Source organism: Rhinatrema bivittatum, chromosome 12, assembly GCF_901001135.1.
Source record: "Rhinatrema bivittatum chromosome 12, aRhiBiv1.1, whole genome shotgun sequence".
Lineage (NCBI taxonomy): Eukaryota > Metazoa > Chordata > Amphibia > Gymnophiona > Rhinatrematidae > Rhinatrema > Rhinatrema bivittatum.
In genome coordinates this window covers 9,579,568-9,602,665 of record NC_042626.1, presented here as the reverse complement: position 1 = coordinate 9,602,665, position 23,098 = coordinate 9,579,568, and the positions used below count along the sequence as shown (strand labels likewise).

At 41.5% G+C, this 23,098-nt stretch overlaps 1 protein-coding gene across 1 annotated transcript in view; it reads right to left on the bottom strand.

Annotated features, from left to right (window-relative positions):
• LRIG2 (leucine rich repeats and immunoglobulin like domains 2) overlaps positions 1–22,152 on the bottom strand; it is a 47,824-nt gene extending 25,672 nt beyond the window's left edge. Inside the window, exons 1-8 of the mRNA XM_029572964.1 lie at positions 21,711–22,152; positions 7,513–7,581; positions 5,406–5,480; positions 4,531–4,665; positions 3,749–3,892; positions 2,844–2,987; positions 2,000–2,143; positions 836–979 (exon numbers count right to left, since the gene is read on the bottom strand). Of these exons, the coding sequence (XP_029428824.1) occupies positions 836–979; positions 2,000–2,143; positions 2,844–2,987; positions 3,749–3,892; positions 4,531–4,665; positions 5,406–5,476 (782 nt within the window). The 5' untranslated portion in view covers positions 5,477–5,480; positions 7,513–7,581; positions 21,711–22,152. The remainder of the gene's footprint in view (positions 1–835; positions 980–1,999; positions 2,144–2,843; positions 2,988–3,748; positions 3,893–4,530; positions 4,666–5,405; positions 5,481–7,512; positions 7,582–21,710) is intronic.
• Positions 22,153–23,098: the final 946 nt, after the last annotated feature.

Below are 23,098 nucleotides of genomic sequence, written 5' to 3'. Positions count from 1 at the left end.
GAGGACCCCTGGCTTTCTGAGCCCTGGAAGCTGCGGGCTAGAGCCAAACAGGGATTGTCAACCCCTGCTCGCCTGGCTCAACCTGAGGGATGGCCCACAAAAAATGCCTAACACCACAGGGAGCATCTCTTCTAACCTTCTTACGTTCCAATTTTTTTTTTTTTCAGACTTCAGGTTTGCACCTCTTAACATCTGCAGGAGACAAAGAAATACTGAGGGACTGCAGATGGCACTCTCGGTTAAGTAGCAGTGCCTGAAACGTGTTTAGTTCTCTGCCTCCATCTGCTGGTAGGGATGCAAAATCCACTTGTCTGGACTGATCTGCTATATGAACAGGAAGGCTGAGCGCAAGTCAAGTGAACTACAAGCTCAACCTGTGGGCTATATGAACAGATACATCGAATATGCCAATCACAAGGATATCACATATGTAAAGTTACTTCCTGCCTATTTGGCAAAACAATTTGAAAATATCTAAAAAGTACACTGGATGCCCTGCAAGGAATTTATTAGAGAGAGTACATGAGAAGAGTTATAACAGGACTCTGTGGTGCCGGGCGACCTCACAGCATCAACAAATCCCACAGAAAGGGCTTAGGGAAGTCAAATTCAACCTCAGGCTGGGAAGACTTGCTGGCCTCTTCGGCATCCTGAGAATACATTGGGGTTTACAACTAAAAGTTAAAGCTAAAAGACGCAATGCTTCTCCGAGACCTGCCACACCCTTAGGAGCAGGCATGTACAGCTAAGACAGTGACCATGGCAGTGTACAGACAGCTATTTCTGATTAACTAAAGATAAAGAAAAGGAAACTGCCTTGCTGCAATATACTTACAATGCCTGAAGGTTTGAAAGGCCCTTGAAAACACCATCAGCAATGTGATTCACTCTGTTGTCCCCCAGGTTCAATTTTTCCAACACATTCAGCCCTGCAAAGGCCAACTCATCCAAACGGGTCAACTGATTATACGACAGATCTCTGCAGGTATTAAGGATACATGGAAAGCTCAACAAATGTAAAACAAAAACAGCCTTCACTGTGTTCTTTGTGGTATTTCAAAGTAAACAAGAGCAATAGCAATGCTCATTATATGGGCCTTATTGCTGTATCATTTTTACATTTAGTTTTAAGCTCGGCTTTCTGGCAGGTGCTACACCAAGTATCCAGTCAAGACAATGGGATTAATATCCAATGGGATTAGGATCTTTAAAACTCCATGTCACTGGGGTTCACTCCTCGCCTACAGGGAAGAGAACACGTCTTACTGAAGTTCCCCACACTTACTGTAGCAGAAATTATACTCTCAAGATCTTCCATCGCAACCATGCTCAGCTTCAGAGCCAACTACTTAAACATGGCATTCCATACCCCAAACGGAATCAGCATGTAAGAATAAATTGCTGCAACTCACAATAAGTTCCTAAATAGATATTAACATTCACAGCCTGGACTAAATAAGTACCATAGTATCTGGTACTGTAAATACAGAATACTAAGGGTATTGAAAAGGTAACTGAAAGCTTGCACAAAGGAGCATTAAATATGCAGAAAAAAGAAAAACTTGCTAAACGCAGTATGTTCTTGCTTACTTAAATAATTTTGTCAGTCATATATAGAAATGCTTTTTTATTTATTTGTAAAACTGGTACATGAAAGTGGAAGTGTCAGGACCAGCTTTCATGTTATTGATTCTTTATATGTCAAACGTGTATATCCATGGTAATCATGGTCAGCTGTATCCTTTTCTTGATCTATGTTTGGCTATTGTATGTGGTTTTGGACGTTTTGCTTATGTACCAATAAAATGTATAAATTAAAAAAAAATGCTTTTTTATTGTAACTTAGCACTTGTATTTTTACGTACATCTTTTAGTTTTTAAGTATGGATGTATACATGTAAACCGTTGTGAACACTTGTGGAAAAGCAGAATATAAAAGCTTATAAATAAATAAGGTACTCCACCCCATGCACGCAGACAAACATCGACCAAAACTTACAGCTCCCACAGGCTCTGACAGAACTCGCAAGCATCGGGACTGATCCTGTGAATTACATTCTGACTCAAGAGAAGCTGCTGCAATGACCGTAAGCCGTAAAGCCAGCCCTTGCTCACTTCCGTCAGGTTATTGTGCTCTAGTTCTCTGCAGAAGGAAACACAGAAAAGATATTTGCTGCAAATATGCAAAAGGCTTTAGTTTGTGTCTCAGTTGTCAAGTTAGCGGTGGCCTCCTTTTACATTTCATATGGACTAAAAGTCAGCGGGTCCTGTAAAATGAGTGGTTTCTTGAGGCACTTAGCTCTGTGGTGCCACTGGCTGGTGGAGACCACCTTCCCCCAGAAGCTGGAGGGTTCACAGCGATACGTATAATGGGTTAGTAAAAGTGATGGTGCATTAACAGACCCATTTCCCTGACAAACCTCTCAATTCATGTTTCAGTTTGTTACAAACTCTGGAGAAATTCTGGTCATGTTTAATGAGTGCAAAAGTTTCAAACTGACATTGAAGAATGCTGCAGGTTTCAGAGACAAAAGAAATTGCGCTAGTAACTTAAGGTGGACTCAGGAACGATTCTCTTATGCCATCATAGTGAGCTTCTAGAGGGTTACTACATAATGTTTAGTCAATTATTCTTTTCACACAAGTCTGTACAAGACATTTTCTGGTTTTCTTTATACACTTGGATCAAACCAACTTCAGGAGTGTCAAAGTGCTTAGCTTTGCAATTCTGGGCCCACAATACAAAATGCTGACTTCTGATTTTCAAAGGCAGGACACTCTTCATTATTACATGAAGCACTTTATCTGCTCTTTAAGGCGGCCAGGCTGCAGCTCATACTTACAACAGTTCCATGCTATCAAGTCCAAAGAACGCCCCGTCCATCAGTTTGTTGAGCCCATTCCGCTGAATTTTAAGAGACTTCAAGGACTCCAGCCCTTGGAATGTGAGGCTTTCCACGATTCTGATCCGGTTTCTTTTCAGTTCTCTTAAATTAAAACAAGAAAAAAGAAAGAAAAAAAGTGTCAGACAGCTATCAATGAATATCAGCCCAGCCCGATGTCACAGTGGTGACCTCTCAGCTCAGATTCTTGTTGCTTGGCCTGCGAGTGTCGCTTAAGATGCGCCCTTGACGTATTTTCTTAAGGACCATGCAGTGGCCAGCCAAAGAAGAGCAGTGGAAGTGACATGAGAGACGTGACCTATTCTCCGAGCCCCAGAATGCTCCTCCAATGGTTTGGTCTTCGTGTAAGACTAAATGTAGAGGCAAAAAAAAAAAAATATACAATGCATACATTGGACATGTAGTTGGTCTTAAGACAAATGATGAGCTTGGGGCTAAGGAATGTATACAAACCTTTAAAAAGAAATTAAACGCTCTTTTCTTCAGGGAGGACAGACATACATGGAAACTGATTGAGTTGCTAAGTGCAGATGGGTACTAAAAATCATTTAACTGCGTCTCTGATTAGACACACAAATGTATTACATAACCATCTCTTTATCCAGCTTGCTCAACTGCAGAATGATAAATATTAATCATTTTGTTTATTTGTATTTTTATGGGGGGTTTTTTTGGTTTGTGTTTGTTTGGTTTTTTTTATTATTATGGATGTCTTATTGCGCTCCACCCAAAATGCTTTTAAAATAAAGGGCCTGAATTAAACTAGAGAAAACAATAACACACCAGCACATGAGTAGGAAGGACCCAAATACTAAGAGAGTTTTAGTTGGAAACAAGTTACTCACAGATGTTGCAGATGAGGCAGTCGGAAGATTTTCGGCTGAATCATACTTATTCTGTTTCGGTTTAATTTTAGCACAATTATTGAACTGGATAAATTATCAAAGCAGCCTGCTTCTAGGGTCATTATCCTGTTGTTACTCAAATTCCTATTTAAAAAAAAAAAAAAGAAAAGGAAATTAAGTTGACTGTGTCAGCTTGAAAACGTAAATTTTCTAACTAGAATTTGAAGTTAAGCAGAAGACAGCCCTCATCAATTGAAGAGCAAGCAAGACCTGCTGCATAGAGCAGCCCAGAAGACATTGCCTGAGCTTGCAGGCATGACACGCTGTCAGGAGCTTCAGCTCAAAACTCACCCTCAGAGATTTAAACTGCTGCCACGTGTTCAGATACCGTAAGTCAGCTTTAGTTAACGCAAGGTACGACTAGCGCATGAACAAGATCTCCGCCTTGGTTTCTTACCCATTGGAAAACAAAGGATGGGGGATACTTTATGTATCATAAAACTACAGTACAATCTGAGAACACCCTCATACTTTTCTGTCTGGTCCAGCAGCTTTCACCTCAAAGAGAACCAGCCACCTCCAGAGCTATGGCACCGTTAGCTTTCATGTACAGTGAATCTTAGGTTCTCCCCAGCCTCCAACCTATATGACTCTGCCATTACACTAATGGTTCCCAGTCCTGTGGAAGCAAGCACGCTCCGACTCCCACCTGTAGATATCCATATCATGCCACGACCTGGATCCCCCCCCCCCGGGTTATTAATGCTGCCACTCATACTTACAAGTACTTGACCTGCATGGACGGGAAGGAAGAGGCTTTAATTTCTGAGATGAGGTTGGAGCTGAGATCCAGAGTCTCTAGGGAAAGGTAGAACTGGAGGTGCTCACCGTTTATTTCTGAAACTTTATTATGTACTCTAAGAAAATACAAGAGAAGAGATCATAAGGCAGGACTCTGTAAATCATGTGATGAGCACATCGGTCCTTGGGGCGCTGTATTATCCAAGAAGCACATGAGATCACACGAGGATCTGATCTATCAGCTCCCTTCGCCTGATCGCACTCACACACATACAGACACGTATGTATTATAAAATCTGCTAAGCTGGAATTTAAAATTTTTTATATCATATTTGTTTATATATTTATTGCTAAAATTTGAAACCCGAAGATTCAGGCATGTTCATACTACAGAGATTTCTGGATCAAAAGATCAACATGGTCTTTACAACTCATCACCTTCAGTTAATTCTTAGAGCTGATCCAATCCTGTGTATATTACACAAAACTACTATGGTTACCTAAAAGTAACTAATAAGTAAGCTTTTTTCCCCTCGGAAAAGTAATCAGTGATCTTCCGTCGCTGATTTGTTTTTGAAAACACTAACAACCCTTGTCACCCGAGCAGGAGAACGCACTATATAATCACGAATACCTGATTTCCAGGAATTTCCTAGCACAGAGGAAAAAAGCAATAGTAAGTAACACAGAGAGAGGAATACAAAAGCCTTCACTAAACGACGCAGAGCTGAGCTGAAAAAAAAATGTATCCCCTTCATCAAATTCATAGATAGGTTGCTACTGCTGGAAGGTCTACAGCACGATCCTGTTCCTTATAATGTAGCGTGCAAAAAACACAAATAATGTGTTTACTTACAGAGACAGAAGAGTAATGTTCATAGCTGCATCTCCCAAGTAAGGAACTGCTGTTAGTTCATTGTAATTCATCTTCCTGTGGGCAGAGGAGGAGTGGGGGAGAAACTATTATAGAAACCTTAAAATAATTTGCATCTTAACAGTTATGGAAAGTAATCTTCATCTCCTATCTGAGCCATGACAGCCTTTAACTGCATATTTCCAACCTTTTCAAGCCCAAGGCATGCCTACATTAACAAAAATGTTGCATGGCACATCAACCTCTGCAGAGCAGGCGGTGCGAATACAGAGGACGTGTATGGCCAAAAGAAGAGTGAGGGAAACACTGAAAGTACCACCAATTTCTCTTCCAGAGACAATGGACCGGTGCCTCTATACACAAGTGCAGGGTAAGAGAGAAGTTGCTGCAGTCTGTTAGTTACTTCTTCACTGCTCATTACCCCCAAAGCTCCTGTGCTCAGTGCACGCTCTCCCCAGCCTGGAGACAGGCAGAGGAGGCAGCTCAGACTAGGGAAGACAGAGAGGTACTGTATGCTAGCCGTGCCCTGCATGCTGCCCATTAATGATATTGTAGCTAGGAAGAGGAGACATGGATATTCTCCAAAAGGAGCTCCTACGTGTTAAGAGCCACCACTGGTGTTTCTTGTTGCTGTGAGGTGCTGAGAGCGGAGGCCAGGTGCCAGCCTAGATCTGAGCATCAGATGGTGAGGGACTTTTCCATGGTACCGAAGGCAAACAAACACTGCTCTAAATAAAGTGGTCTTTCTTGTGATGGAAAGACCATGGATCTGCTGCCTCTGTTTTCACCCGGAACTAGTAAAGAGGGCACGAGAATTTTTTTTGGGGGGGGGGGGGGTTTGTTTTTTTTCATTTGCTAAGTAGTTCAAGAAACCTGAAGGTTTACTGTGAAAAATTTCAACTGATGTTCTCATCAAGAAGAAAAATTTGCACAAAATCAAACAGGGCTGAAATTTTCCTGGTTCAGGCTCAGCTTCAAAGTGTTTGCACATCCCCTACAAGTCAATGCAATATTTCATTTACTGACGCTGGAACAAGAGTTTGCAAGATTCATCAAAAGCAGCAAGGCTAGCAATTTTTTTCTGACAGTTTAAAAAGAAAAAAAAGAAATCAACACTCCAATTTCAAATGGTATTGTCTTTATTTTATTTAAAAACGTATTGCGGGTTTTGAAGAGCTACTCACTCCAGAACACCACTCAATGCAGTACAGTGTACGAACAGTATGAGGTCCTGAAGTGGAGTAAAACCCCCAGTATTCTCTGCAAATAGAGTGCGGCTACAATAAAAGGGCACACACCTTGAATGCCCTTCAAAAAAGCATAACGGGGCTAATAATAAAGGGGGACGGCTGATACTGTCAGGAATCTTTCCTGCCGCAGCCTACGGGGCAGCACAGCTTTTCCTCCGAGTTTCCAAGTGAGCACAAAGTAAGAACAGACACTTGTACTTTCTTTTTGTGCAAGTACAGTCTGTGTGTGTTAGGGACCTCCTCTGACCTGAACAGGCCTCCAGAAAGATCTCTGTGCGGCTGTGAGTGATTTTAAGATAGAGGAGTTACCCATGCAAAAGGCTTTATATATTGCCCTTTCAGCAACAGGACCGGCTTCACCTAATAAGCACCAACAGCTGACTTGGGCTGCCATAAGATTATGATTCCATTACCAGCCATTGTTTTAGACGATCTGCCATGTTTAAACTTGTTATTAAAAGAAGGAAACATAATGCAAATGTCTGCTATACCTGGACACTTAAGCACACCAGACTAGATAGTAGCAATGAAACAAACTTTTTACATTTTCATCTCCAACACCAGATTATAGAAATGTAGTCAGGCAACATGAAAGCTACCCATATGCTCTCTCCCTATCCCAAAATAAATAGCCAAGCAAGTCTATAGTCAGAGATAATGAGATCTGCCATTTTTAATATGCAGAGTTCCGGTGCAGATATTCTGAGAATAAGCATTGCTACTTGTACCTAAACTTGTGCTCAAATGCTTCAGAAACAGATGTTTTGCATACACATCTTGAATATTCATATAAATATGCATACATTTTCATTCTGAATTAACGGAGACCAGAAACTTACACTTCCTGCAGTGTGCGCAAATCCAGAATGAGGCTGGAGTTGGATGTGAACCGGTTGTGACTCAAATCCCTAATGAAGGGGAAAAAAAAGAATTGTCACTATCTTTTGGAGCATACCAAGCGCTTGTATGTGCTGCAAAACAGAACCTCAATGTGGGAGATTATGCACACCACTCACACACACACATATATATATATATATATGATTTGCATTTAATGCAAGAATGTTGGTATATAAAAGTTAAAAAATAAATAAATATATATATATACACACACACTCACACCCCCCCCCCCCCCGTAAGATAAGACAGCTTCTTACAGATCATGTATGCCAGGCCACATGTAAAATCTCTCTTGCGCTCTCTGGCACTGTGTGTGTTATTGCTCTGATTGACTTCTAATTTATGCGCGATCCCATTTCAGGCAGAACTCCTGCTGTGCCCCCAGGGTTCTGATAATTCGGTACAGCTGCAGCCAGATCTATGCATTCCCAAGGCTCACATCAATTCTCCGTGACTTTTTACATTCAATGTATTTTTTATTATTTGTTGTACACCACTTTGAGAGGCGTTTGCCTCCGGAAAGCGATTTATAAGAATGGTTAATAATTAAATAAATCTCTGTCTCCGTGTCACTGTACTGGTTATCATTGCGGACTATGTTCTCTCTCAGTAGGCACTTCTAGCACTACATTTCCAAGATTTCAACCTTTCCTATTTCAAACGTGGCACGTGGGCAACATTCCTACATGCCTCCTCTGTGACTATGCGGTGTGGCAACATGGGAGTCTGCGGGTCTCAGGCCTCCTGGCATGGCTTTATTTCTCTATAAACTGTAAAGTTTTGCAGAGAGGATACGTAAACCATCTACTTATTCAGAGCACACAAAACATGATGCATTTTTTTTTTCTTTCTGCTCTCCAGTTTAGGAAACCTTTGCTAAAGGCACTTCCTTAAAGTGGCTCAGTCCCAGTTAGATGTTCTCCCATAGTGCTTCCAGCTGTTGCCCATAAACGGGGACCTTCGTTTTCAGTTATTTTACATTATTTGCCTGGGAATATCAATATTAGAACAAAAAAAGAAAAAAATAAGCTTTCCACCAATTTTTCTCCTGTGTGACAGTCATTTTTCTGCTGAATTTTTTGTTGGAAAATTGAAAACCCATGGCAAAATAAACTAAAAACGAAGATCTCTTCCCAGACAGTGGAGAAAAACAAAGCCAAAGTATATCAACCAGCTGGAGACACCAGACGTCTTGGGCAAAACATCGCCAGTCTCAGCCGAAATGGTGCATAAGCCAGAAAAGGTGAGGTAAGAAATCAAATCAAACAGCACAGTTTTCTTGCCTGAGGATTCTCTACATATGAGTTTTGCACAATATAATTAACCTTCTGCCAGAACAGAAATGCAATCACTTGAAGACATCTTTAACATAAAACTTTTTTTTTTTTTTTTAATTTAGCTCATCAGGACACTTCTGGCTCCGTTCCAGCACCGAGATGAAACCCAGCCTGCTTCTGCTGACAGCTCAGGCGTGGGTCTGGGAAGCAGTGCAGACAGATGATCATGCTGAGAGGGGGGACAGTTCATCAGCGTGCTGCACGCGCTGTTGACAGGGGTGGACATGTCAGTACAATGCTGCTATCACAGCAGAATGTCGGCTGTCAGCTAGTGGGATTCACAGCCATCTGTCAGCGCAGACATTTTCATCTTTACCTGAACTGTGATCCATGAGGAATGTTAAACTAAGGCTCTCCTGTATGCTAGAAGATTTATGTGAACATTTTTCATTCATTTTTATTTTGTGAATGTGCATATCATGGCTTAAAAAATGTCCCAGCCCATGGCTTGGAGAAAAGGCACTAGCAGCACGAGCTTTTTCTGGCTTACAGGCTTCACACGTGCAACGTTTTACCCGCTGTTCCCTCTGCTGCTTCCAGCATTCCTTTTTCAGGACTGTTTTACGCATTATTGGGGGCTCACCTAATGCTGTGATTTCAGCAAGAGTAAAACACAGTACACAGCATGTCATCTGACTTTTAATGATAGCTTACAGGCTGGAACAATTACACTAAGGTTCATTCCTTGGAATGTGCTTTCCAAATCAATTTCTCTTCAGATAAACAATATTTAACTGTGTCCATATGTCCAAGACAGGACAAGTCGGATCTGACTCCAATGGCAGTCTTTTTGCTTCCTACAGTATTCTTAAGGAACAATTACAGGTTTTTGGCCCAGACCCACTGCAGTAACCTGGGGCTTCCAGCTCAGTCATTAGCTGTGCCAGGATCTGGTACCATAAACTTTCAATCACAGCTACCCAGGAATATTTCTCCTACTTTGTAACCGCTCCAAACCAGTCCTTGGCTAGGGGCCATGCACCAAGTCTCTTTCCATAAAAACAGTTTTAGCACCATTGTAAACCATCAACCTGTAACATTCCCTCGAGGGGCAAACACTGCTTGACCTGGTCATCTGATGGATCTTCCTACACAGTCTTCATGCTACCTTTTCCCTACTGTTAATAAGGTTGTATGTACTTGACATCCTCCTTCCTACTCCATCAAGCCCCAATTCCACTGCTGAAGTAACCATCAAAGCAGCTGCTCATGCCTGGCATCAGAAGGCAACACTGACAATCCTTATGGATGGCATTTTAATTATTTTTAAAGAGATTGGGGGAAGCAGAAGAACGAACCCAAAAGTTGTCTACATAAAAAGGCCCCCTAAATGCTGTTCCCCCATTCTCTAATGGAAAGGAGACTAAAACAGGGAATATCCTAATGCCTCTGTATCGCTCCATGGTGCGACCGCACCTTGAATACTGAATGCTGTTCTGATCAATGTATCTCAGAAAAGACATAGCGGAAGTAGAAAAGGTACAGAGAAGGGCGACCAAAATGATAAAGGGGATGGAACGATTCCCCTATGAGGAAAGGCTAAAGAGGTTAGGGCTCTTCAGCTTGGAGAAGAGACGGCTGAGGGGGGATTTGATAGAGGTCCATAAAATAACAAGAGGAGTGGAACAGGTAAATGTGAATCAGTTACTTACTCTTTCAGAAAGTACAAACATTAGAGGACATTCAATAATGTTACTAGATGATACATTTAAGACAAATAGGAGAATATACTCAATGGATAATTAAACTCTAGGATGTGGTGAAAGCTGTTAGTGTAGCTGGGTTTAAAAAAAGGTTTGGACAAGTTCCTGGCAGAAAAGTCCATAAACCATTATTAACCAGGCAGACACGAGGAAAGCCATTACTTATCGCTGGGTATAAGCAGCATGGGATCTATCTACTATTTGGGAGATACTTGTGATCTAGATTGGCCACTGCTGGAAACCGGATACTGGGCTTGATTGATCTTGGTCTGATCAGGTATAGCAGATCTTCTGTTCCTATTTAGACTGCACAACATTCTAACTTATCTCCATTACAATTTGATTCAAATTGATTGTAATCCACCTTGAAAGCCATTCTTGGTAAAAAGTGGAATATCTTTGTCTATAAATAAATAACATTCTGAATACAATCATATCACAAATGCATGCAGAATAACTACAATGTCCGATATACAGAACCTGCTTATGGTTACTACACACAACCCCGGCAACTGTAAACTAAGTGATGGGCCCCTGAATCCAGTCCTGGAGGGCCACAACAAATATACATGAAGTAAATTTGCATATAACAGAGGCAGTGCATACAAATAAAGCTCATGCATATTCATTATGGAACTTCTGAAAACCAGTCTGGTTTGCGACCATCAAGGACCCCCTACAATTCTTACTGCTTATAACTGAATTAAATAATGGGGCCATTGTGTTAGGCCACTTAAACTGAAATAACCTCCAGGTGTTGCTTTATTGACGACGAGAGTTTAAGAGAGCTAAACTCTTCATCAGGCTAGTACTGACACGAGAGGCCAATAAATGGAAAGCTAGCCACAAATGTAAACCAGCGCCACCCATAAACTTCACTGTTTATGCTGAACATGTAAAATAAAACAAACTGCTTGACTGAAAGAGTCAATGTGACCCTACATGGGAACATCTGCTTGCAGAGTACTTTTGCCTTAATACTCTATCCTGACAATCACCTCATTACTGTGGACACCTTCACTCACCAGACCATTTTGCTTTATATATTTAGTGCAAGCTCTACATTTGAAATGTTTTGAAACACAATTTTAAAAACAGTTTCCTGGAAAGAACTGTGCATCATATTTATGAGGTGCCTGAAATGTTGTCTCCTCTAGCTCAGCTAAATGCATGTGGTGTTATCCATTTTCAGTCTCTGCATGAGAGTAAACATGCACCAGACAAGCCAAACAGGTTGCTTGTGATAAGAACAGTAGACTTTCTATTTATCATGCAATCTACATCCCAATACAGCCCTTGATGCTGGGAGTCGAAATCCATTAGCTACTACAGCCAATGGAAGCACAACACAATGAAATGTTAAAGCAAAACGTTTGAAAAGATAGTGATGCCTGTTCTAATTGAATGAAATGCTCTAGGCTCCACTTCTCTGGCAGCCATGTCCTTCAGTCCCGTGTCTCACTTCTGTACCTGCAATGCACACCTTTGCCATTTCCAATAATTACATAATCCGGCAAATTCAGCATGGTTACCACAAGACTACGGCTGAGACAATAATGGAAAAGAGAAAGCAATTAAACCTGGGTTCATAAAAGCAGCTAATGCATTCTAATTAAATTATCAGCCACCTACAATCATATTGGAGGAATACAAATACTACATATGATGAATAAAGTCACGTGTGTTATTGGGAATATAAAAGCACATCCAGCCAGAGCTGTAAAGTACTGTGACACAGATGAGCACACAAAAGATGAAATGGGGGACGTTCCAGAACCTGCCTGGGACTTGCAGAACCACAGGTACATTACCCCCACGAGCCTACAAGCAAATTCCCTCTGTAGTTTACCTTTGAAAATTCAGCACCTGTTTTATAACAGGTGCAATGTCCACACCATAAATCATGTGCGGGGATTTCAAACTCAGATCCTCTTCCTGACATGGGGGGGGTAGGTAATTTTGGGTAAAGTGGACAAATTGTACCGTGTACTTATTCTCTCGAAAAATAAGAATTTCTTTATATAATAAACAGAACACTCGTAACACATCTGTCCGGAACTAAATTTGTTTTGTTTTTGCCAATACCTTATAGCAATGCTGGTAGTGATGACTTATTTGAACTTTCTTAGGCACACATTGGAAAAGCTGCACCACCTGGGAGCTTTCTACAGATAACAGATTGACCTTCTCTTTTCCTGTAAGAAAACACTCTGCACTCATGTTTAAGCTTTAACATCGGGAGGTAGCACCAGCAGTGGTAATGTGAGAACACACTTCCGTAAAGCGACTATAGCACCAATACCAAGTATTTTCACAACACTGAGTTTTGCATTTATAACTATGAAAAGCAGAGAACTGAAGCAAGATGAGGTCTCTTCCCAAGAAGGTTGATTATCGTCTCTTATGAAGTAGAATAATGGCTAGAACCAGAAGATATGGATTCAAATCCAGCTTCTCTCATAAGAACATAAGAAATTGCCATGCTGGGTCAGACCAAGGGTCCATCAAACCCAGCATCCTGTTTCCAACAGAGGCCAATCCAGGCCATAAGAACCTGGCAAGTACCCAAACACTAAGAAGATCCTATGCCTCTGATGCAATTAATAGCAGTGGCTATTCCCTAAGTAAATTTGATTAATAGCCTTTAATGGACTTCTCCTCCAAGAACTTATCCAAACCTTTTTTGAACCCAGCTACACTAATTGCACTAACCACATCCTCTGGCAACAAATTCCAGAGCTTTATTGTGCATTGAGTGAAAAATAATTTTCTCCGATTAGTCTTAAATGTGCTACTTGCTAACTTCATGGAATGCCCCCTAGTCCTTCTATTATTCGAAAGTGTAAATAACCGAGTCACATCTACCCGTTCTAGACCTCTCATGATTTTAAACACCTCTATCATATCCCCCCTCAGCTGTCTCTTCTCCAGGCTGAACAGCCCTAACCTCATGATACTCAAGGTGACCTTGAAAATTCACTTCATTTCCATTGCCTCAGGTACCCACTTAGATGGCAAGTTCTTTGGGGGTGCAAATGAAATTTGTCATACAGCATCCTGGTTTGAAGTCTACATAAGCAACATTTCCTAATGTAAAAAACAAGAAAGAACAACACTGGCAAAACAGATGTAAAACATTAACAGGGTAAGCCAAAAGGGAATCTGAGGAAAGACTTGCCAAAGAGGTAACAACAAAATCTTTAAGTACAGTTTATCAAATGCAAGACATTTGTGAGGGAGTCAGTTGACCCATAAAAAAAACCAGGTAGCTCGGGGATGATAAGGCCTTTGCAGAAAAACTAAATGAATTATTTGCTTCAGTCTTCACTGAATGGTATGATAGGGAGATACTTAAGCTGGAATCATTCTTTGTAGGTGATGACTTGGAGGAATTGATGCAAATCTACATAAACCTGGCAGGGGTGTTATAGCAAATTGATAAACTAAATAGCAGCTAATCACCAGGACAAGATGGTATTCTGAAAGAACTCAAATATTAAACTGCAGACCTGCTAGTGGCAATTAAAACCTGCCACTATACCTGAAGACTGGAATGTAGACAATACAAGGACCATTTTTAAAAGGTGTTTTGGGATAATCATGTAAACTACAGTGCAGATCACTTGTAACTCCAGAGAGCACCTAGGGCAGTGTACTTGAACATACATACGAGCCGATACAAAAAAACGTGCGGGAGAGCCAGTGAGCGCCCGCTCTCCCGACACAAGCACAGGCCGCGATTTAGTATTGGCCTGCGTGCAAATGAGGGCCCACTGTAAAAAGAGGCGCTAGGAACACTAGTGCATCCCTAGTGCCTCCTTTTTGACAGCCGACGCTCAATTTTGCCGGCGTCGGTTCTCGAGCCCGCTGACAGCTACAGGTTCGGAAAATGGACGCCAGCATAATTGAGCGTCCATCTTCCAATCCGCGGGCCGATTTAATTTATTTTTTTTTAATTCTTCTTTTTTTTTTTTTTAATTTTGGGGCCTTTGGGCAGGCGTTACTTTCACGTGCGGGAATAACTAATAGGGCCATCAACATGCATTTGCATATTGCGGGCACTATTAGTTTGGGGGGGGGGGGTTTGGACGCGCATTTTGGACGTGCTATTATCCCTTACTGTATAAGGGGTAAAGCTAGCGCGTCGAAAACGCGTGTCCAAACGCAGGCTAACAGTGCACTGTACTGTATCAGCCTGAGAATTAGCATATAACATATCATAAAAACACACACCAAACCTATACAAATATAAAATGCTGATAATTTTCATTAACTATAAAGTTAATAAAAAGCCCCACATGAAATACAGTTTAAACCATCTTAAATCCTGCTTATAATTATAACCATTGCTAAGCTCAAAAACCAGAGATTATCCATAATCTTTGACCCTCTTTTGAAAGGCAAGATAATTTCTTTCTGACCCAATGTTCACCAGTAGCGAACTCCATAAAATTGATGCAATGAATGAAAATGCCCTCGCTCATGCCCACATTTGTTTTATTTCTCTAAAAGAAGGAATAACCAACACCCTTGGAGTTATCAGAGACAATACATTGAAATCTTCAGCTCAACGTGCAGCAGCAATCAAAAATAAAATGGGATTTATTAGGAATTATTCAGAAAAGAACAGAAACCAAACGTGTGAATATAATAAGGCTTCAGTGTGACCACACAATGAATAATGGTACAGAAAAGGGTAACAAAAATGATAAAAGCTGTAGACAGGATTTCTTACAAAGGTTTAAAAGATCAGAGCTCTTCAGCTTGGAGGGAAAAAAAGAGAGAGAATATGACATAAGCTTATGAAATCATAAGTGGTGTGCAACAAAACAAACACCATTACAGGTTACCATGTGCCATAGTTTTCCCTGTATGTCAGCAAATCATTTGATTTTTAACACCATCATACCTCAGTAAGCTTTACTGACAAAAACTGAAGAGAAAGAAATGATCTTAGCAATGGTGAATGCATCTCCCACACACAGTAATCCATGAGGCACAATTGTACATCACAATAAATTATTAAAAGTTCCTGATATCATATCGGGCCAGAGGTGCTGTTAATGTAGCTGTTCAGAAGCATCAGAGTGTAAATAATTCAGGCAATGTGTCAGGGCCTAAAACCCTTGGGACTGTCAATGGGAAGGAGCAGAGCTTCAATCTTAGATATTCTGTGGCATGGAGGAAGCAAATATATACTATGTACATCTTCATAAACTATATGTAAAGAAGTGTGGATTTATACCATGCAGTAACACAAACACTGAATCAACATAGCTGAAAAATTAATTCATGTCACTGGAAAAGGTGAAGTTGACTGTCTTTATGTCTGCTGCATCTTAAAGCATTATAGGTAAGAGGATGAATGAAAGGAGATTTCCTCAGGCCTACCTGTGCCCTGCAAAACACTTATTAATTTTTTAATATTTTCCCTCACCTCTGCTCTTGGCTTCAAATCCCATCACCAGGTACATTCTGGGCTTGCCTTAATTCCTTTCTCCCCCCCCCCCCCCCCTGCAAGATGTGCTGCTGTGTAGCATTCTCCATTTCCCCAATACCATGTCTGCATGCAGCCTGTTTGTTTTTTTTTTTCCAGGTCTGTAAAGTGCTTTGGGGAACAATATGTGTGAAAGACACTATTGTGTGCAAAACCAAATTACTTTTATTTAAAAGTAGAAGATTTGTTTGTTTTAAAGGGGCTTTATCCTGCAAAGTGGGTGAGTTAGCCCAGTCATTACTGTGCTGCAACATAGCAGACGACAGTAGGTAAAGACCAATTGGCCCATCCGGTCTGCTCATTTCTTCAGGCCCTGCCCAGGAGATAAACCAGCTTCCAGCTGTATAAGCTTAATCATTTGTCGGATATCATTACATACATAAATCTCAGACAAGTCTGGAGCTGCACTGAAAATTTTGTATTTTGAAACATACTGAGCAAAATATGCAATTAGTGGGTTTTTTTAAGGTTCAATTTATGTTGTATAATGACATCTAAACATGTCTCCATGAAACAAACCCTTACTTTTCCATTTACTTTGTACACAGCACTGAATATATTACAGAATGACATGACTTTGCAACATAAAAACCTCAGGGCAAAGTGTGAGTTGACTGGGTAGCTGGAGATGGAACCAATATAGAGTTCAACCTGATCTGTACAATTCATGTCCTAATATCTGACTTAATGTGGAAAAAAAAATAAGCCAAAGCAATCATATACAGTCTTGCATCTAAACTGGATTTGAATCAGTGGTACTGTATCATATTTAACTACTCTTCACTGTTTCTTCTATTGATGGTCTTCCTTCTATCAGTAGCACTGAGGTTGCCTACAGCTGGTTGCCACATCTCAAAAAAGACATAGTTGCACTAGAGAAAGTATGGAGAAGGATGACCAAAATGATAAAGAGCATGAAACGATTCCCCTACGAGGAAAGGCTAAAGAGGTTAGGACTATTCAGCTTGGAGAAGAGATGACTGAGGGGGGGATATGATAGAGGTCTTTAAAATCATGAAAGGACTTGAACAGGTAAATGTGAAACGGTTATTTATTCAGAAAAGAAAAGAAACCAAAAGTGGGAATATAATAATGCTCCTGTATTGATCTAAAGTGCGACCACTAGGGGGAACTCCATGAAGTTAGTAAGTAGCACATTTAAAACAAATCAGAGAGAACTCTTTTTCGCTGAACACACAATTAAGCTCTATAATTCATTGCCAGAAGATATGGTTAAGGCAGCTAGTGCAGCTGGGTTTAAAAATGGTTTAATAAGTTCCTGGATGAGAAGTCCATAAACTGCTATTAATCAATAGGGAATAGCCATTGCTTGTTGCCAGCATTAGTAACATGGGATCTATTTGATGTTTGGGTATTTGCCAGGTACTAGTGACTTGGTTGGCCACTGCTGGAGACAGGATACTGGGCTTAATGAGCCTTTAGTCTCACCCAGTATGGTATAGTTTATGCTCTTACGCAAATCCTGCTGTAAAATTACCTCTCTCACCCATCTCAAGTTTTCTGCATAGCTGAATGAATAAGTAAACTAACAAATTTAAGAGCTGGACAGACACTTAAGCATATTCATGCCAAGTCCTTCCCTCTCCAATTCTTTTACTTTACAAAGCTTGATAGCTTTGAAAACAAACACAGATGGTGTAATCAAACCTACAGTTTACTTGGATATGCAGACATTCTCCACATCTCATTTTGAGTTGACCTGATGGAGCATACATTTCTACAGCTTCTCTCAAACATATTAAGTTTGTCCAATAAAAAGATATCACCTACAATTTGTTTGCTGATTTTTCTATGTATCAGTTGGTCTATATTACAAGCAGTAGCATATGCTTTGGGCTTGATTTACTGAGGCTTTTCCCCTTAAAAACAAATGGGAAATAAAGTCTTATTAAATCAAGCCCTTTCAATGGAACCTGAAAGTCAGGATCATGGTTGGGGTAAAACTTTCTGACTATGCCAGCTGTCCTATTAGATTAGTTTTCTGTAAAGGTGAAATTAAAGAAAATACTGCTAACTAAAACGAAACCATCCTTTAAATTAAGCACCGTATTTTACTGAGGTCTCTGCTGTGCAACTGCTAAATGTAGCTTAGCATCTAATTGTTAATAAATGGACAATATATTGTCTCATGTTCATCATAAAAGATTGTCTTGTGTGATACTGGAGTTTTCTGACTCTTGAATGAATGGTGTTTTTTGGATTTAAACTATAACAGGTCATTTATTTATTTATTTATATATTTATTTAAAGTCTCTTCTATACCGATAGCCGTTCGCACATCGTATCTGTTCACAAAAAACAAGAACTTTTGGGCAGTGCCCTTACAAGTAACCGAGAAATACAATTAACAGGGAGGGTGGATAATACTGAAGAGGCATAACAAAATTAATACTTATTGAATAAATACAACATTTATCTTGTGAAATCTGAGTGAACTGAATCTTCATTGATGAATTTCATAGTGTTGAAATCACGACTATAGAAACATATAGAACCATAGAAATGACAGCAGAAAAGGACCAAACGGTCCATCCAGTCTGCCCAGCAAGCTTATGGTAGTATCAGCCGCGCCATACAGGTCTCCCCTATAATGGTAGCATCAGGGAATGGCATCTGCCGTGGCGTACAAGTTACACCCATAATTAGTTTCCCAAACCGTTAAAGTCAGGGCTCTTGTTTGGTTGCTGTCTGAGTCCAATTCCCTGTTATCTCTTGCCGCTGAAGCAGAGAGCAATGTTGGAGTTACATCACAAGTATAAGGCTTATTGGTTAAGGGTAGTAAAAGCCACATCAGCAAGTTACCCCCATGCTTTTCCCAGACTGTAAAATTCAATGTCCTTGTTGGTTGCTGTCTGAATCCAATTCCCCTTTTCTTCATTCCCCCTGCCATTAAAATAGAGAGCAATAATGGAGTTGCATCAATAGTATGAAGGCTTATTGGTTAAGGGTAGTAACAGCAGCATCAGCAAGTTACCCCCATGCGCTCTTTCCCTCATCTCCATCCTCTAGCCTTTAAGTTATTAATGTTTAAATTATTCCCTTCCTGACAAAAAAAAATTCATTAAACAGAAATACATTTAGAGTATTCTGACAAAATTTAAGAAGCTCTAGTAAAATAATTTACCACCCTATACCTACAAAACCAAAATAAACTGCAAAAAACAAGGTGGAAAGCAAGCCAAGTCAGCTCTTCCAGCTGCAATTAGTATATCTGCAACATTTCAGTATGACTTCTCCTTTAGTTCAGGCATTACTGAGTTCTATGACAATAAGTCCTATTATACCACTACTCTTAAGAAGTGCAACAAATTAATAGGATCTATCTGATGAAGGATTCTCTTATACAAGGAATCGCTATCTATTCCACTATCACACTGTATGTTTAAAGTGAATCTCCCTTTCATCCCTAACCTGACTTTAAGCAAGTCAAATAACCTCCCTGTGTTAAAAATTACACTGCAAATCTTCTGGAACTGAGGCATTACAACTATATGTTTCACTGCTGTGCAAACTAAGAAGGCTAAACACAATAGGATTTAACAGTTTTGTTTGTTTAACATGCCAGCTTATTTACCTAACAATTTTGACTGAACTTCCGCCTTAACAAAAAACAAACAATGAGTATGCCATGGTAATTTTGATGTTATTTTCAGTCTTGAGAGGATGTAAGAAAGTTTTTGAAAGCTCTTCTTATCCACTTCAACTATTAAGAATCAATGTCAATCCAGGAACTGGTGCTGCAGACCCTAATCAGAACCTTAGGCAGGCATCACACAAAGTGTAAAGTATGAATATAGTAAAAATTGGTGCAGAATACAAGGAGAAAGGTGATTTTTTCCTACTGTGCACATTCTATAACAAAACTTGTGTGGGATAAAAAGAGAATACAGACACACCCAAAAAGGTAATGCTAGAACCAAAAGAGGCAAAAGAAATATTCTGTGTAACCTAAATCTTGCTGCTGCTTTAAAACAGAATAAAACCTCAAGAAAGGGGTATGATTATAAAATACAAAATAACTGGGATTTACACAAACTTTTTTCCAAACAAGAGCTTAAGATTCTTTGCTTATAATATTTCACAAACATGCATGCAGTCAGCGACTCCACGGCAACTTTATACTCCTTTTCTCATATATTCTAAAGACTGAATACTTTGGGTACATATTCAGTCTAAAAACCTCCTCTAAAAATGTATATAACACTAACTGCAGAATTTCTTAATAGAGGACCACAAGCATCCAAAACTGGAAACCTCATCAGGAAGAGGGATATACCCATTCATCTATCTAAATGGGTGAAAATATGAGGCCCTTTCCACTTGTGCCTTTCATAAAATTGAAAGGCACAAGTGGAAAGGGCCTCATATTTTCACCCATTCCAACAGTTTCTACTTCAGTGATTTAGGAGTGAGCTGATAAGCACATCCCATGTGAACATTTACAAATTTAGAGTTCTCAAACCACAATTTTTGCACCCATCTCTACTTGTGTCTTACTTTAGCAATTGTGCCCATTTTGCTGCTCATGTCTGCCACAGATTGTTTATTTCCATAGCAAAACTTTCACTCTAACCACCCACATTAATACAATCATCCTCCTAACCGGGAAAGGCCAAGGGGCTATCAAACATCCTGGGCTTCTGTGCATTACAAGTCAGCACTAATCTTAAGTCCCCTGCAATAATGTAGGGGTGGCCAACTTTGGTCCTCAAAATCCACAAAAAGGCTTGGTTTTCAGGATATCCATAATATAAAATGCATGAGACAGATTTGCAGAGAATAGATGCAGTGCATACAAATGTATGTTTGTGGCTTTGAGGACTGGAGTTGATCATCCCTGCAGTAATGCATCACTAGCAAAAGCCACATAAAAGTGGACACTTTCTGTATCTACCTTTATAAAGATAGTGTTCTACGTTGTCATACACAGCAATTGTTGCTCTCCATGATCACTGGGCCAGAATTATATTTCTTTCACCACAACATTTTTTTTTTATACGCAACAAAACCAAATCCGTTCTAGATAGGAAAACATCTCAGTAACATTCAGTGATGTGGGGAAATTTTGATCTAAAGTTGAACAGGCACAAGAAAGTTCATGTATTTTGAGGTTAAATAGTTTAGTTTGGGACTTTTGTCTCTCTCAAAAAGCACTAAAATCATTCTAGGATTTGGCACATTAGGTAGGATGGGAACGGAGGCAAACCAAATTTACAAAACTCTGCTGGAAACAGGGAGCCAGCCCTAAACCTAGCACATATAGTGCCCACTGTCCCAGATATGCAGAAACTACCTGTGACAGCGCCCGAGCAGCGTAACAGAGAAATGGCCCGCACCTCTGTGCAGAACCAGAGCAACGACAGACAAACACCTCGTCCCCTTTTCCCACGTGACTAGACAAGCAGAGAGTCCCCTAACCTCCTCCGATAAGACGCGTAACAGAGCCTTAACACCTTCCCTCCCAGTTACAGCCCGACCTGGGTAGCCTGGCAGGAAGACAAACAGCGCCCGAAACCTCTCCCTCCGCCCCCTAGCGAAAGACAGCGGCCCCCTCTCCCTCCTTCCCCCGCGGTACTTACAGGGCGGTGATGCCGAACGGCAAAGGGGGCGCCCGGGCGAGCTTCCTCCGGCTGCAGTCCAGCGTGTGCCCACCGCAGGAGCAGGGCGCGGGGCAGGAGTCGTCAGGGAGCGGTGTGAGGGGCGACGGCTCAGCATCGAGGCGGCCATTCGCGACAGCAGGAGGACGACGAGGAGCTGAGCGACAGGCCAGCCCCCTGCAGCCACCGCCATATTCCCCAACAACACCGACAAGAAAGAGAGCGGTGGCGGCAGCAGAGAGAGGGCCCGGGGGGGGGGGGGGGCGCGAGAGGCACAGCCCCCTCGGCTCAGGCCTAGCTCTTGCTACCACCGCCGCCGCACATGCTGCGCCCTCCCTCCCGCGCCGGAGGCCGCCTTCACCAGGCGCGATAAAGTAAAAAGCACGAAGCGGCCCAGCACCGACAGCAACTCTACGTCTGGCCAAACAGATTCAGCCGCTACAAGCACCTCCTCCCGTCTCCCGGCTCTCACGCACGGCACGCTAGCTGCGCACTGACATCACCACGCACAAACCCAACATGGCCGCCGGCACCTCCTCCCGCTCCCCTCTCTCCGGGCCCTCGCGCACGGCACGCTTGCGCTGACGTCACCACGCACACAGCACCACGGCTGCCGGCACCTCTTCCCGTTCCCCTCTCTCAGGGCCCTCGCGCTCGGCACGCTTACGCTGACGTCACCACGCACACAGCAACACGGCTGCCGGCACCTCTTCCCGTTCCCCTCTCTCAGGGCCTTCGCGCACGGCACGCTTACTGCGCGCTGACATCACCACGCAAGCACACACACAGCACTGGAGTGGGAAGAAAGGGTTTGGAAGAGGGAGCACTGATACTTCTGGGATAATTTTGCGCGCAAAATGTTAAAATTCTGCAAATTTTAATATTGTTCAAAATAATACAATGTACATCGGTCTTTCAGTAATTAACGTAAAATGTAATACAGAAAAGTTATTACCCAAAGATGCAGTCAAACATTTTGAGGAGAATTCCCCTAGAAGTGCACTAGTGTCTCTTCCAACCTCGCTACTTCCCTGGCCAGATCCCTTTCACTCCTCCAATCTCTGGCAACCTCCCCTTGCTCTACAAGCTCAGCCCCTTCCACAATCTCAATCTCCCAGCCCTCCACTTTCAGAGCTTGACCACCTTCTCACGGACTCCTCCCACAAGCTAATCTCTCACACAGGCTCCCTCTGTCCTCACACGCACACAGGCTCCCTCTCACACACATCCTAATACAGACTCTCACACACACACGCACACCTTCACACAGGATCTCTTGCCCCTCTTTCACACACCCTCACACAGGGCCAGATTGTCCCTCTCAGATATCCCCCTTCACACAGGCTCCCTCTCTGGCACATACAGAAAAA